Here is a 17,636-nt window from a genome sequence, read left to right on the forward strand (position 1 = left end):
GTCAAAGCTGCACTCCAAGAGCTCGAATGGGAGGTCCTTCAGCATCCGCTGTATTCTCTGGACCTTGCACCGACTGATTACCATCTTTTCCGCTCCCTGTCAAACCATATGAAGGGCGTTACCTTCGATAACAAAGAGGTCCTTAAAAACTGGCTCAACAACTTCTTTGACACCAGACTAGGCAATTTTTGGCGGAACGGCATCAACAAATTGGTCGAGAGGTGGGAAGAGGTTGTAAACAGCAATGGCGAATATATAATTGATTAACTTATTGATATAATTATTGTTTTTTGTTTAAATAAAAGTCTTCAGTAAAAATGCTATGAACTTATTCCCCAACCCAATAAAAATGCATTTCTTAAGAACAGGTTTTTATCTGGAGCACTTTCAGGAAGAAAATGCCTTCACAATTCACCCTCATATTCCATATGAAACTATAAAGTGGCTTAAATACAATAAGCTTTCTTCATCAGCCATTTGGCACAAATCTTTACAAAATTTAATTAAAGATTACATCCTTGCCTGACCAGGCAGTGGCACAGTGGATAGAGTCAGATTGGGACGCAGAGGACCCAGGTTTGAAACCCTGAGGTTATTGGCTTGAGCACGGGCTCATCTGGTTTGAGCAAGGCTCACCAGCTTGAGCCCAAGGTCGCTGGCTTGAGCAAGGGGCCACTCACTCTGCTGAAGGCCCATGGTCAAGGCACATATGAGAAAGTGATTAATGAACAACTAGGGTGCCACAACGAAGAATTAATGCTTCTCATCTCTTTCCCTTCCAGTCTGTCTGTCCCTATCTGTCCCTCTCTCTGTCACACACACACAAAAAAATTACATCCTTAATTGTTGGGTGGGTCAGCACTTGAGAACACTCCTGCCCTTCTGTGACTGCCCTTGCTCGCCTGTAGGTCTGAGGCAGAGCTGTGCCCTGAGCCCAGAGGAGGAAGCCCCCAGTGTGAGCTTTGTACAGACCTCATGGGTGTTGATTATCTTGCTGTCACAAGGGGGCAGGAAAGTCCCCTACCCCCTTTAGTGTCTCCAGAAGTCCCCAAGGTACTTTCCTTCAGAATAGAAGAAGTCAGTGGAATTGTTGACATGATAGCATATTTGCGTTTTGTATCCAAACTGGAGTTCATCAAAACAGAGCTTTTTATTTATAAAATTAGAATCCATAATGATAATGGTCTATTTTGTGGTCTACTGTTGTTAACTGGTACCTCTCCCAGAGACTCAGTTGGTTGTAAATCCTCATCCAATAACATAGACAGTGATGTCTTGAGGGTGAGGGCCATGTCTTCTCTGTTTTAAAGATTTGACATGGCTCATAGATGGCTCTTATAAATAGGTAAACAGAATATTGTAATGAACTGGTGAGGGATGCTTTCTGCTAAAGATAAGAGGTTACAATTGAAAAGAGAAACCTTCTTTGCATAGATTTTTCAAGCCCACCCCCAAATACTGTAATCATTTTTAACAGTTCTCAACAGTGACTTACAAACTTGTACCTCATGTTGTGCCATATTGGTTCTTAATTTGTTACGTATACACACGGGTTGTTGCCCCGTGATAAGCTCTTTGAGGGTAGACCTATACATCCCAGCATTCCAGGCCACGGGAATGGGCACACACAACTGGATGCTCATGTGACACATTAACTTGTTACATCTAGTGGCTCTACAAGGTGGAGGAAAAGGCAGATGGATAAAGGAAGAGAACAGGCATCCCCAAACTACAGCCTGCGGGCTGCATGCAGCCCCCTGAGGCCATTTATCCGGCCCCTCTCCGCACTTCCGGAAGGGGCATCTCTTTCATTGGTGGTCAGTGAGAGGAGCACTGTATGTGGCGGCCCTCCAATGGTCTGAGGGACAGTGAATTGGCCTCCTGTGTAAAAAGTTTGGGGACCCCTGATAGAATAAGAATGCCACATGGATGGCAAGATTCCCTCCCAAATTATCCTCAGAGTAGCATACTAATGACCATCGCTCTCTCTGAGTGTAAGCTCTGCCCCGCCCTCCCCACCCCAGGGCCCCTGGCAGGAATAATAAAGAGTGGATAGACAAGAAGAAACTTACTGGCCTCCTCATACAATTTTTTTCCCCTGACATTATGCTGATAGCCCTCTTGCTTCTCACCCTGTTCTTTTAAAAGTAGGCAAGAGTTCAGTTAAAAACCAAACCAAACCAAACCTATTAAGCAATGCAAGATAAAGTTTTAAAAAAATGCAGCTTGTTTTATTTTTATATAAACTAAAACACCAGAGCTCATTGATTCCTATATTAAATACACAAATTATAAAATAACCATTCATAAAACTTTACATACAATGAGTTGATTCCAGTCTCTACGGTAATACATACAATACACGTACATGTTCAGTGTACTTCAGAGGGTCCTTTTGGGGAGACTCAGTCAACTTGCAGTTTTCTTCCATTAGTAAACGAGCACTGAAGCAATGTATGGAGCCATGCTAATGCGATGGAGAGAAAGAAGCCCAGGAGAGGCGGTTGATTGGATGAAAGTTCTGAGACACTGGCCCCCTGGATACATGTCTGCAGTAGACATCCGGGGAATTACGTAATCAAATACATTGGGCTCTCTACTAGAGTCCCCGCAGAATTGAATCTTGAAGGTTAAAACATGCATGAACCCTTCTGCAAATGGGATTTTTAGCTGATAAAAATATGAGACTTTTGGCTAATATCAATACTGTAGATTGTGCTGGACTTACTGCTGCCCTTCCCAGAAGACCATCGGCATCACTACAAGGCTGGTTTATGGGTCTGGGTATACAGAAAACCAATGAGTAGTTCCTTGCCTCAGTCAACAACAGGGAATAGTAGCGATGAAAAGAAGGTGGGGGAGGAAGGGAAGAGGCAGGCAAGGAGGGGAAGAGCACAGACACCAGAAGCCAAACAAAAACATGAGTTACCCAGCAGCATCGGAAAAATCCCTTCCTTAAGTCCTCAATCCTAGGACAAGAGTACACATTTAGTAAGCACTCGCACCATCATACTATGTACAGAATATATATGTGTATATATGTACATCATATATTTATTAAAGTGTTTGGATTTTGATCTGCCTCGTTATTATGGTTAATGGGAAATAGGCACATTTTGTGAGATGTCAATCAAATAAATCTAACTGGTTGCTGTTATTAATGGATGTTGGGGATCTGCTTTTGGGAAATTGTGTCATCCACAATTTAGCAAAGTGTTTGGAGTCTTGATTGTAGGCAAAATTGGACTCAAAGTTGTTGATCTATACCACTCCCACCCGATAAAACTTTGATGTGACAAGGATGGACATATAAGCATGGGCACAAAGACAAATAATAAAGAACTTCACCCAATCAACCACTTGTACCTCTGAGTTTGATACACTATGTTGAGTACAGCAAATTATAATCCTTCTTATTTTTTGCCACATGGCCCATTGAAGTATATGTTCAGTAATTTTGATTAAATATTGGACTCAACAATAGATTGATTTAGGATGAACTAAACTGCTTAAGTAAAGGCAGCAAAGATGTGTGAATTTCACCCTGCCCAGCGCTCAAATGCAATCATGGAGGATCAACCCCACCATCTACTATGGCAGAATCCTCTTGCCAATCGGCCTGAAATTCATTCTCAAAACAATATATTACATAGAAACAACAAGGCCATTGAACAGAATGGAAGCTTTCATCTCTCAAGACCTTGTGACCTGCTTTTTTTCCTTTAGAAAGTACAAGTCCACTTAAGGAAAGGCTTGGGCCCATTCTGGAAGCATTAACTCAGTACATAAACAGTCATCTCAGATTTGCTTTGATTACTGATCTCTCAAAAGGTATCTTGAACTTTTTCAATATAGTAGATAAATATATATATATATCTATATATATTTCTGTGCCACTCATTGACAGATCAAAACAATGCAATTAAATATTTAAAAAATAAAACGTCTATGCTTTCAATCTGTCTTGACCAAACATAATACACATAATCCAATTATTGGAAACACCAGCACAAAACCGATAGATATTATCTTTACAGTTTCCACAAAAACTGAGGCAGGTTAAACAAGACTTACTCCATTTTAAAGCAATAAATTTATGCATTACACTGAAGACATTGGACATCTATGAATTACACAATGTTTTCACACAAAAAAAGTTGACAATAAATAGGTAAAAAAAAGGAACTGGTTTTCTCGAATTCGTTTTAAACTGAAAACAGAGTAAATTGAAATAAAATATGATAGTAAAAAAAAGGTGGGCAAAACTTTATTTCCTCTGTTACTAGTGGAGAACAAAGGCCCCCCTTTGTACTCCAGTGACGACCCAGGAGCCTTCCACATCCTCTCTGCCCTCCTACAGAACCACGCCACCTATGTGAGGTTATCTGTGAGTGGGAGAAAAAACAAGCAACATGGATACTTCCATCCCTAAAATCTCACTACTGGCAATAAGTTCACTTACATGACATAGGTTAAAAGCAATCTTATACTTATTTTCAGCAAATTCTGGTGTTTCCAAAAATAAAACTTGGGTGGCATTAAAAAAAAAAGTAGTCAATTTAGTCATACTTCCTAGTATTATAGCCAAAGATAGTCTTCCATGGTTCCCCCTTTTATCATAAAAAGTTACTGTCTTGAATGACTGTGCTAAATTTATTTTATCTGAAACTTAAAAAAATATTGTCCATTATCTTTCTTTCCCAAGAGATAAGTCTTTTAAGAACAATTAAGCGAATGAACCCTGATGAACGCTGTTCTGATTGCTAACCCATTAGCCAAACGGGGCAGGCCAGTTAAGATGCAGAAATTAAGGACCAGAGTGGGAATCATCTGCTTTGTTAGAAATGGAGCCACAGTGAACCTCTCCATCATTCACAAGACACTCTACTATTGCTGATCATCATATACAAGGGCAGCATTCCTTTACATACGGCCCATTTCCATGGATCCACGAGCAACTGTCACTGACATTTACAATTTTGCTAATTTTTATTTATTTTTTATAATTGTGGAAATGGATAACAGAGAGATGAACCTATGAAAATATTTGGCCTCATGCAATAATAAGTTCATTTTGAGGATCAGGAGTAACACTCGCTAAAAATATCACCCTTTAGCCAAAAATCTAGAGAAATTTGTTAATCTCCTGGATCTTCAGCAACAAGGAAGAACTCCCTTCTTTTGCATTTGCTCTAAAGTTGCTTAGATGGTCCTCCTAGTTGTCACTGCTCTTGTATAATTTTTGGTGTGTGATGCAGTGGTTTTTAGCAGATAACGTATATGGTTAAACTACCCTATTTTTACAAATATTCCTCAACACTTACCATAGTCAGTGCTTGAATATAAAATTTAAACTGCGCATTTCTCAGTGGGGAAAGCAAGATGCAGAGAAAGCAAGCAGGTTTGCTGGAGGGGATGGCATATGAATTTGCTCAGATAGACCCTGGAATGGCAATGAAAAGCAATGAAAGGGCAAAGCTGAAGACATGGAAGAGTAACTTATCCTATTCCACGTGTTCTGAGATCGGAAAGGGTTTGGGACATAGTATGGAGAGGCACCCTTTCTCACAATGCCTGCACAACAAATCTATTCATGTTTCATCTGGAACCTACCCCACTGAACAATGAATCTAGCAGGATAGTTATTCTGTAAATTCCCAGTAGGACACATCACTGGACCTTCTCCCGAGAGGAAAGGGGTAATCAGATTAATTATGTGATGCTTTCAGTCCACTTGAAGCCTTAGTTTTAGGATTGGCCCTCCTATAATAAAGTGGAGTTTTTTTGTATGATGGCACGCATACTCAATACAGAGAGCTAGGAGATCCTCATCACTGAAATGACACATTCTTCTATTCTTGTTCAATAGCGTGAGATGATCTATTTACGAGAGGTTATTAGAGATCTTGGCTCTGGATCTCTCAATCTTTATTGCTAGTAATGTCCCAGGTAATTTGATGGGAGACCTTCAGTGCTGCAGTACTTAGATTCAACCCGACTGAAGCACTATTGTATTATTACACAGGGGACTCTTTCTCAACAACACGAGAAAAGTCAAAAAATACAGCAGTCGTAATAATTACAAAGCACTTTGTGCTACTTGAAGCACCTCTTGTTCCAGAATTGCAAAAAAAGAAATTACATGAAAAAGCATTTTAACCTCATTTTGCAGATGAGGAAACTGAGGCACAGAGAGGTTAAGTGACTGGGCCAAAGATACCTGTGTCAGCAGTAAATAGAAAAACAAAATGAGGACCCCAGCATTCTAGCTTTTCTTGTCCGTTCCCCAGTTGTGCTGGCTTTGAAAACGCCAGTGCTAACACTGAAGACTAAGGTACTGAACCCACGTGTGGGAGGATTTGGGTAGCATTTCATAGGAAGAGTTTCTGGCTCCCTACACACAGTCAGTCTCTATGTATGGGAATTCTAGCCCTGTAAATAAAACTTTGACAATTTGAAAAATTGAGGCTCTTTTGTTATCTACAGTAAAATGAGGTGCAAAATTAGCTCTTCAGGAATATTTATTTGTTCTCAAACCTGAATCCAAGACTCAGTATTACATAACTTAGGAAAAGTACCAGTCTTTTCATTGTCTCTGGTAGAAAACAACTTCACCAGTAACATACTGTTACTTCTATATAAAAAAGTAGAGCTATCTTGTCGCTGTCATCTTTCAGGGGAAAAAAATGTTATCAGTTTAAATGACAAGAAACCCAAGTGCTCTAGACGTATCTGGACATTGTTTAAAAATAATCACAATTTAGTTTAATATTCACATCTCTGTGGCAAACGTTAACAGTTGGTAGATGTTTACGTATCGCCTCTGTGGTGTTTTTACTTAAATCATATGACACTTAATTGCAGGCAATTTTAAGCAGCCATTTGAAAACCAGTGTTTTGGAAACTGCAAATTCAGAGATGCTCTCTGGCCCATGTTCCCCATAGATGTTGGTATTGTTAATAGAACTAAGTCACGGAGCCTGTGATTTGGAGCATCATCTTCTTCACTTGCAGTATGAACGAGATCAGTCTCTTGATTGTGGAGCAACACAGGATGTGACAGAAGGTCAAGGAAGCATCGGGTCTGCTTTTGTTTCTTAAGTTACATTCGCTGGGTCCCTTCACTGTGGTTGCCAGTGTCGCCGGGGTCACTGTGATCCACTTCTCACCTGTCATCTGTGGAATGCACTCCACCCGCTCCACCTTTGGCAGAAAGACGAACCAGAGAGTGCTTTTCTTCCCGTTCCCATTGTAGATGTCTCTGTTCCTGAGTTTGAAACAATAATAAAGACAGAAAAGCGAATCCCTGTAGTAAGAAACCAGACTTTTCAAATGAAACATTTTATTGTAAATAGCTCCTCATAGGTATTCCTCGTGCTTCATCCCCACCCACCCTTGTTTTTTTTGTTTTGATTTTTTTAAAACGATGTTTATTTCGGACTAGCGTTTCCATGGGGTGTGGTGTTACATTAAAATGACTCCCCCTGCACAGCAGGGGTAGAATGTTTCTTTGTAACTTTGGTTCCATGCCCAAGACAGGTCTTAGCTTGATCTGCTGAAACTGTTTCCACTGCTGATTTTTTTTCCTTTACACAATTTATGTTTATAGTTCTTTCTTCTGGTTTGACATATACATGTTTCATTAAATGCAGCATATATTGTAGATTTTCAACAGGGTCATGTAGGAACTGTCAAGTAAGAAACCTTGAATAATGGCTTTAAAATACACAGCTGTAGTCCTGGCTACAGGGTAGTTCTTAGCTTTTGATTTCTCTCTCACTGCTGTAAACATTTCTGCCATCTTTGAAGGTTTGGAAGCATTTGTCTTTCTGGGGTCTTATCCATGTTTTCGGTCACTCTGTAAAACAGAGGAAATATTTAATTACCATTTCTGTTAATAGTTTAAACAAAGAAATAAAACAAAATACTTTTAAATAAAAAAATACTTATTCTTTACCACCTCTTTGAGTTGAACGATCTTCTGCAAGTTGCATAAAAAAAGTCTTGAAGCTTAATTACATTAGTTTTAGATGAGAAAATAGAAGTGTCTACTTCAAGGATTATTGTATTATCACACATCTAAAGCAATGGACAGTTCTTGCCTCATTGTAAGTGGCCTGAATATTACATATCATTATTGCCTTTTCTTCTGGGGCCTTCTAAGGTCTTAAAAAACTCAAATGAACCATCATGCCCCCACATATTAAGATATCATTTTAAAAGCAGGTCTGTCTATGCCTTTCAGTGACTTACTTTCATGTCACACTTCCTCCCCATTAATTGTATCCAAAGGCAGGTGGCCCGCACCCTAAGGTCCTGACCTGAGGACTCCCTGTGAAATCTGTCACACAGTTTTCCTGGTTGATCTGAGAAACGTTCTTGAAAAGGTACTTCCCTGGGCCGTGCCGATCAGGACTCCTAGCCTTGCTCCTCTTTAAATCATGGGTCTGTGTTTCACTTGGGTAGAAGTTTAGGACATAATGTTCTCTTCGAAGAAAAGCTGAAAACGGCACAGAGGATGTGCTATCATGTGCTACTAAAGGTCATGACCTTCCTAGTCTGAGCAAATGTAGATGGAGAAAATGGGATTTCCATTTTCTCACTGTATGTCCAAGGCCAAGTCATTTAACTTCTCTAATCCTTAATTTCCCCACCTATATAATAAAGATATTAATTCTGTAGAAGATTTTACTGGTGCCCCAGGAAGGGTGACCAAGGTCCAAAGTGATGGAGAAGGTGGACTTCTAGCCCACCATACAGAGGCAAATAAAAGCAGCAAAGAACTTCCCATTACAAGTGCAAAGCCAGAAATATTTGGAATTCATGTTTGAGAACATGAATAGAAGGCAGAGCCTTCTATTGGCGCCAAAGCCTTCATTAGAATGGGATGTGAGAGTGCTGGAGTCCCAGAGAATGGTAGTGAGGAAGTGCAGTGGCCAGGACGAGAGCCCACTGTGGGATGGGGAGGTACCAAAAAGCATGATTAGAGATCGGTGGGACTTGTGCAAAGGACACTCGCATGTACAGGGCAACGCTCATCTTGCTTTGTCTATCCATGCAGAGAACTGGAGGGAGAGGGTGGGCAGGGACAGGGGTGGTGGCTTCCTTCCCAGCCAGAAGCTGTGGCTGGTGCCACCAATGATGGAATCCAGAGTAAAAGTGGAAGAGCTTGGGATTCCATCAATCAGGGGACAGTGCAGCGAGCACGCCCTGCACAGCTTCTGAGCAACTCATACAGATGTCCCCCAAATGGTCAGTCCACTGTCATTTCTCTCCAAACATTGAGACGTGGTCAGTAACATCCAGAGGACCAGCATCAACCACTAGGGAGAGGGCCACACCCCTGCCCTTGGACTTGAGAGGCACCTACCCTTCCCCTCTTCCTCTTCCCAGCCTTCCAGCAGAACTGAGCCTCAAAGGGGCAAGGGAAAGAGGCCGCTTACGGCGGGACCATGAACTTCCTCATCCACAGGGAAAAAGGAAGCAACGAGATTAAATTGAGTCTGAGACAGCATTGTTAAACGGAGCTAGACTTCTAAAAACTGAAAGTGACTAAAAATGTTGGGAACCAACCTCAGAATTAACTAAAGGATCAGAAAGGGAAATAAGACAGAACCTGAGCTTAAGCTATGCTTTGAGAAAAATAGTTCATATTTACATCCCACTAGGATGAGAGCCCTAAACAACTAGTTACAACTATAATATTCCCATCTTCTCTGGCAAATAAGAAAACTGATCTGAATACATTTAAAGGACACTTTAAGGTCAGTGTGAGTGTGTATGTGTATATGTGTGTGTATTAACAATTAACATGTAAATACAAAAGTCTATTACTTGCAAACGATCAACTTATAGTCTCTTGGCAAGAAATCCTCAATTCTGTTTCAAAGCACATATATATAATTTCTGTCTTTCGTGCTTGTCATAAAAGCCCATTTGAGTAAAGCTACGTTGGTTTTAAAAACCAAAGGGACTTAAAAGGCAGTCTCCAAAAATGTTGAATTTCTGTAAGTTGAGTATCTGTAAAATTGAGTATGGTTTCTGCAACCAAGCCAGATTTACTCAAGTTGGCACTCTGAACAACCGCGGTGTTAATCAACAGGTCACCACAGATGACCTATAATTTTCAATGAGGTAAATAAAGGTCAGCACACTATAACTAAAACAGTACAGACTACAATTTCATCTTTGATTTAGAAGGCCCTTCTGGATATTACAGAACCTCAGAGATTCTTTTGAATGGGTTGCTCAACAGCACTGTGCTTTAGTTTCCTCCTTCAAACAGGGATGCAGCTGTCCCCAGAACTGACTACACGGTCAACAGATACAGTGATGTCACAGCTGACCTGTGACTCTGCTATCTAGGTACCAACCACCATGAACTATGCCTGATTCATAGAAGACACTTAGCAGATATTTGTTGAGATCAACTAAAAGGCTACTTATGTTCACTATTCTTTAGGGTTTGCTAACTGCTAGAAGTTTCTTAAGGTCTTTTATGGACAAAAATTGAGAGGTATATTGATTAACAGCTGTAGCTTAGTCCTATTTCCAGTTACCACAAATAACCAAACACCATGCACAGCAGCTCCTCGCTCTTGCTGCTCCCCATGTCTCTGCGATGGGCACCACCACCCAACCAGTTACACCATCCAGAACCCTCAGGGTCATTCCTGACACCTTTCATGATGTATCAGACACTCAAGTATGCAATAAACGGTAGCTGTTGTTACTACCTCCATTTTTCAAGTGAGGAAACTGACACTGAAGATTCTTAGGTACATAACTGATCTATGAGAATCCTAGCCAGGAGGACAGATAATAGTAAATAAAACTTAACTGAAGCCCAAGGATCAGGCGAGGCTTCCCTGAGTCCCTGGTTTTATGCTGCGACAGCAAGGACCAGTGGGTAATGACTAGTAGATGGCAGTGAGGGCAATGTGGTGCAGGGAGTCGGAGGCACATCTCGGAAGGCATGATCCAAGAGAGAAGGCTTGGTGTGCCCTAGCAACCTGGCTTTCAGTGAGGCTTTCCATGTGTCAGGTGCCACTGTTTGCTTTGCATATATAATATCAACCCTCAGAAAAATAGTAAATGTCATTATTGGCTATTTTTATGAATAAGAAATTAATAATGTGGAGAGGTATGACAGTATCAATTTTGTAGGGTTGCTGTAAGTATTAAATAAAATAATGGGTAGGAAATGTACTTTTTCAACTGCAAAGCAGGATGTCCTCTTCCTCTTATCATCACTAGCCTTAATAAAGTATTTCTTGGTTGACAGCTAAGGGCAAGGCATTGTCTAGGTCTCTGGACACAGGCATGACGGAAACAGGTATGGTCCCTGCCTTGACGAACCTTACATAATGAGGGAGAGAGGAATTCGTTCATTATTTTAAAAAAAGATTTTATTTATTCATTTTAGAGAGGAGAGAGTGACAGAGAGAAAGAGAGAGGGGAGGAGGAGGAGCAGGAAGCATCAACTCCCATTCGTGCCTTGACCAGGCGTGCCCAGGGTTTCGAACTGGCCCTCAGCGTTCCAGGTCGACGCTTTATCCACTGCACCACCACAGGTCAGGCAAGAGGAATTCATTTAAAAAATCCAACCAAATGCACATAACATTTGGCTGGGAGTGAAATCAAGGAAGACTTTCCCGCAGGAGTCACAGGTGAAGAGAGATCAGAAGGATGAGTGAGTAAGTGTTCACTAAAGAAAGTAGGAGGGAAAGTGTCCTGTGCACAGAACAGCATGGCGAAGCCTGTGCTGGCGGGGGGGTGGTGGTGGTGGTGGTGGTGGTGGTGGTGGTGGTGGGGCTCCTCGAGGGGGAGCTTGGAACATGGGAGGCCTGGGGGGGGGTCTGTAGTTAGACCATCCAGGGCTTTGTTGGCCACATTAAGGAACCAGGCAGGATACGACCCTAATCGTGATGCTTTCCTGGGAAGAAGGCAATTGTGTTTCCTAAAACTCAATCGGGCTGCTGTGTGCAGAATGAGTAACAAGAGGAGTGTCCAGAGGAGAAGCCCTGAGCCCAGTTATCAGGTATCCCCACTACAGAATTGGGGAGAATGTGTTTGTTTGTGGATTCTTCCCTTTGTTCCCTCAGTCTTTAAGTTACTCTCCCAATGCCTAGTGAAGAACAGATTGGATAGTCATCTTGGTATTACATTTACTGTGCTATCCAGGGCTCTGATTTAACATGTCACAAACCTACTTTTACATTCATTTACCCAGCTATCTATTCATTTATTCATCTACCCTTCCGTCCACCTTTCAACGTAAAATGTATCCAGCATATAGTGCATGTGAGACACTGGTGCAGACACGGAAGATAGAACGGTGAACACAGCATAAACCCTCCTCTATGCTTTAGTAATAGTCTAATGTCTGAGACAGATAGGGAAACAACTTTAATATGGATAAAGGCTAATGGGTATATTTACATAAAGGAGGGACTGATTAACTGGTAAAACAAATGATTCATCTTATAGACTTTTTTAAACCAACATAAAAGAATAAGGAGCAAAATTTTCCTATTCTCAATGCAAACATAGTAGGGATTGGTCATATTGCCACCTACAGGCATTGGTGGAAAAAGGGACCGGTAAAATATAAATGCAAAAAGAAATAAACTTTTGCATATTTTAATGGAGAATTTGTAACTCATCAAATGTGGCTGTTTTTATAATAAAGTATTTTTTAAGTTTTTTTTTTTCTGTATTTTTCTGAAGCCAGAAACAGGGAGAGACAGACAGACAGACTCCCGCATGCGCCCGACCGGGATCCACCCGGCACACCCACCAGGGGGCGAATCTCTGCCCACCAGGGGGCGATGCTCTGCCCCTCCGGGGCGTTGCTCTGTTGCGACCAGAGCCACTCTAGCACCTGGGGCAGAGGCCGAGGAGCCATCCCGAGCGCTTGGGCCATCTTTGCTCCAGTGGAGCCTCAGCTGCAGGAGGGGAAGAGAGAGACAGAGAGGAAGGAGAGGGGGAGGGGTGGAGAAGCAGATGGGCGCTTCTTCTGTGTGCCCTGGCCGGGAATTGAACCCGGGACTTCTACACGCCAGGTCAACGCTCTACCACTGAGCCAACCGGCCAGGGCCTTTTTTAAGTTTTATAAAATCATAATCATAATATGGTATTATGTGCTTTTCGCCATGCTTTATGTTACTAGGCAAGAAGTGAAAATACTGGGCTATTGAGATCAAGAATCCGTGGTTGCCACTAGAGAAGTATCATTAACAATGAACAAGACTATAGTACAGGAAAATAAGCCAATAATGCTGTAAGAACTATGTATGGTGCCAGGTGGGTGCTGGAAATATCAGGGGGAACACTATGTAAAGTATATGATTGTAACCGCTGTGCTGTATACCGGAAACCAATACAAAAGAATACTGAGTAGAAACTGTCATTGAAAATAATTTTTAAATTAAAAAAAAAAAAAACTAGACTAAAATACGTGGATAAAGACTCATGGTCACCTCTTCCCTGTCTGGTCTTCCTGGCTTCATATCAAAGCCAGTACTGTTATGGTCTTCACTGGTCCATTTCTCTTCAAAAGAGGAGGATTTTCAGTGGGTCATTGTAACCAGGATGTAACAAGTAACCTGGTGACAGCTAGTTTTGTACCCCTTTCTTCTCTCCTCTCCTTCATCTCCTGGTATAACTAATGTGGAAAAACACGATCGGCACACTACTGACTTGGAATAAATCTACAGAGTGCATGGGAAGGTGCTATCTCCCGAAACCACAGGGGTTCCCCTGCTTGAGGCTGAAGTCCCAGCATGTTCCCTGGGCCTGAATTACTTAGGTAGCAACCACGGAGAGCAGGGAGGGTGCCTTCTTGGAAGCCATCAGCGGCTTTTAGAGCATCCCTGACAAAAATGACTTTGGTAATTGCTAAAAGAAAATAAGCATGAGCCCTTCCATTTTAAAGAGGGCATCTTTATGTATAATTTAGTCTTGGTTTTAAGAGCAGAATATACATTATTAATGTAGTAGGAACATATTTTTACGATTATTCACAGCATGCCAAGTCTTTTTCTTCCTTGCGTCTTCCAGGAATGTCTTATTCTGTTGTATTATTTAAATCCAGATTACTCCCCAAAAAGAGATGAAAAGGCAGCTATTTATTTGGGTTTAGAGGGTAAACCACTTGGCAATACTAGAGGTTACAATTTTAAACTTAGACATTTGCAGAATCAGTAAATGTGATAGCTTTTTCTTTTAAAAAAAAAAAAAAATAGATAAGAGTTGCTGACTACTGAATTATGTGCCAGGCAAAAAGGCTTCTATGTTCATATTCTCATTTAACTCTTTTAACATAACACCATCCTGCAGGTAATATTATAACTACTTTCTGGTTATAATCTCGGGTACATTAAATGTCTACTATGATATAGCTTGTAAATGGTAGATTCAAACTTAGCAGTCTATTTCACTTCAACACGGTACACTCTCAAGTTTAGAGTTTAAACTGCTCAGCCATTTTCCTGTACGTATTTTAAACCACCCAGATCCACTGTCACGTGGATTGGCTACGTAATTATTAATAATGCTTTTTATTCAACAGACAATTGCTAAGTGTCGGTTGGATGCCACATTCTGGAGGAAAAGCAAACCAAATCTCGTACATCCCTCAAGGAATTATGAAAATATAAAAAAAGGTGTCGAGATGAGGACATTGTCATTTCCAAACCTAGTAATTAAGGAGTCCTACACACATCGAGGAGGACACCTCTGGTTGCTGATACATAGAAACATAAATGATTCTCAAAACGAGAGAGAGATGCCCTCTTCCATTTGTGAGGCAGTATGGTGGTTACAAGCGGACTCTGGAGCGAGGCTGTCTGGGTCACCAATCCTCGTCCTAAACACTGTAGCTGTGTGGTCTTGGACAAGTCACATGCTACAGTTCCTCCAACTTAAAAAAGAAAGCAATAAAAGCAATGCCTACTATATCGGGAGTTTTGTGAGGTTTCATGTACCTGTCATTTTAAAATAGCACCTGACACATGTGCGAGCCACTACTGATGTTAACGCTCCACCCCACTCATTTTCTAGCCAGTATTTACTTATGAAGTTGGCCTCTTCTTCCCTAAACCAACACGTAGTACATGTGCCTCATGAACTTTATTTGCTGATTTACTTATTGTACTTTGTGAGGTAGGCTGTCTGTTTTCTTTTCTTTTCTTTTCTTTTATATGGAATGCTTCATGAATTTGTGTGTCATCCTTGCGCAGGGGCCATGCTAATCTTCTCTGTATCGTTCCAATTTTAGTATATGTGCTGCCGAAGTGAGCACTAGGCTGTCTGTTTTCTGATGCTCTGACCATTGTGATTCTTTCTTAGAGAATCTCCTCCTATTTTTCTTAAGACAGTCTTATTCAGTTAAGAGACTTTGTCCTCTTCTTCCTGTGCTGCAAGGCTACCACCCTTCACGTCAGACCAAGGGTATCTGTCGGTCTGAAAAGGAAATATTTTGGAAGGAATAAAGCCAGAGATTTGGTTATATGAAGACATAACCTTCTGGGTATATCTGCTCAACTCCTTCCTTGTGCTGAAGCCCTTCTGCTTGTGTGTTCCGACTGCAGGTAACACGGCTGATCCCCACGGAGAGAGAGGGTATCTCTCTTCCCCTTTTCAACTAGCTAGAGAAAACGTGAAATCACATGAGATCCAGGAAAGATCCTTGAGTATTAATGTAACTGAATAGGACAACCAAAGTTGATACAGACTGTGACAAATGGAGTTAGAATAGCAGTTACCATTTATATAATGGTATTGAGATTCGTGGTTTCCACACCCGGGTGGACATCAGAATCACCTGCAATGCTTGTTAAAAGTATAGACAAATCCTTGCTCTTTCTCTCTCACACCATATTCACGGACAATAATCTCCTTTGTTAAGTAAAAGGAAGGCCATGGAATCTTTATTTTTAATAGCACTGGAAATCATTGTCCAAGATTATTTATTCGTGTATTCATGAGGCATGAACTTAATTTAGCCATAAGACTCCTTCTTTCCCCCTAAATTGACATTGACAATTATCTTATTTGAAAACCCAAGATTGATTTCACTTTCTTGTTTTTCTGAGTTCTGTCTGATGAAGAGAGATGAAGAAAAAGGGTTAAAAAAATCAGTCATTATTCACTTATTAAGGTTCACAGAAACCAGAATTTTCAAGCTGGAAAAGATACTAGAAATATATCTTTTTATTTTGCAGACATAGAAGCAACTCTCTGTGTGTAATAATTACAATGAGATTACTGAGATTCACAGACATTGTGGCTTCCCCCAAAAAACTGTTAACTAGAAAAAAAAATCTTGATTCTCATTATCCGTCACAGTTGCTTTATTTCTCCAATAAACACTCAAACGGATTGGATCCATTTTCCATTTTATGGCATTTAAACGCATCAAATGAAGTGCATTTTTTTTAAAAACATGGGCATAATAACTACATGTATCATCCTTCTTATCAAATTCCTATCAGAACCACATTTTGAGAATTAAATGTAATCTTACCTTTAAGAGGCACCTTGACATCAAGGCCATAGAATAAAGGCAAGAGAGAAGAACAAGAATAGAAACAGAAACTGCAGAAGAAAAAGAAGAAGATTATGTAAATCTGAATTTCTGTAGTGCCATTCAGGTAATACAAAACGTCAGCTTTCCCACATTGCTTGTCTGAACACTTCTCACATAACACCAACTACCTTTTGTTTAAAAAAACAACAACAGAAAACATACCTTTTATTTGTCTACTGGCAAAGCAATGTGATGGATAATTAACTGGCGTTCAATTAACATTAACTCATACATTTTAGAATTCCAGGGGGTCTTACAATAATTAGTGTAAGCCCCTAATTTTATAAATGAGAAAAATGAGCACAGAACGGTTAATCAATAGACTAATTTCATGGCACAGTGAAGTTCCGACCTCCTGAGTCCTACACTGTGTTACGTTACTGCCTCCCTTTTTAATGTGTGGGAGGTTACAAAAACACAGAATATGATCAAAGCATCACTCAGCGTTGTCATTGTTTGGTTAATGTGTTGTTAGGTTTTAGGACTAAGGCACAGCAGGAAGAATATTATCGTATAGGGAAAACATATGACACATTATCCACAGGGGGATACCCCAGAGAGGGAAATGGGATACTATCAGTAATTACACCAGGGCAACAGGCATAAACTGGGTCCGTCCTGTGCAAGTGAGTTTGTGTGGGCATCCTACGGGTGTGAAATATGCTTAGACATTGGTGGACCCCTCAGATAATGAATATACAGTCTAGCCTTACATGACTTACAGAAGTTAAAGGAAGTCTGATTTGTTTCTCTTCACCAAGAATCTTCACTAGAGAAGCAGACACTGTGCAGCATTAGCATATGACCAACTCTCTACTAATTATCAAAGGTCACGGGTCAGGTCCGGTTTTTCAAACACTGATTTCTTCGGTGACTTACTCTTACAGAGTCAGGAAGTCTTTTGCCCTGTTATCACTCCACAGGAGTGTTCTGCTGCACATGGCCTCCTGGATGGCATGTCTGCATTCTCATATTGGGCATGTCATTTGCATATTTTGCTTAATGCCATTGCTTATAAGGCTCTTGCTTCACTATGGTCAAAGTG

General features: G+C 40.8%; 1 protein-coding gene and 1 non-coding gene across 4 annotated transcripts in view; both read right to left on the reverse strand.

Moving 5' to 3' along the window:
* Window positions 1–4,271: 4,271 nt before the first annotated feature.
* The window catches only part of JAKMIP2 (janus kinase and microtubule interacting protein 2), a 174,454-nt gene continuing 161,089 nt past the window's right edge, over window positions 4,272–17,636 (reverse strand). For 2 of the 3 annotated variants that reach the window (XM_066272909.1, XM_066272907.1), the window contains 2 exons: window positions 16,529–16,599; window positions 4,272–7,858 (listed from right to left, as the gene is read on the reverse strand). In XM_066272909.1, coding sequence (XP_066129006.1) covers window positions 16,549–16,599 — 51 coding nt within the window. In that variant the 3' untranslated portion in view covers window positions 4,272–7,858; window positions 16,529–16,548. The remainder of the gene's footprint in view (window positions 7,859–16,528; window positions 16,600–17,636) is intronic. The other variant, XM_066272908.1, reaches the window with a different exon arrangement.
* Window positions 15,198–15,304, reverse strand: LOC136336925 (U6 spliceosomal RNA). The gene has a single exon (XR_010731659.1). It is a non-coding gene; the product is annotated as a U6 spliceosomal RNA (small nuclear RNA).

The sequence above is a fragment of the Saccopteryx bilineata genome, chromosome 4 (assembly GCF_036850765.1).
Source record: "Saccopteryx bilineata isolate mSacBil1 chromosome 4, mSacBil1_pri_phased_curated, whole genome shotgun sequence".
In the NCBI taxonomy this organism is placed as follows: Eukaryota; Metazoa; Chordata; class Mammalia; order Chiroptera; family Emballonuridae; genus Saccopteryx; species Saccopteryx bilineata.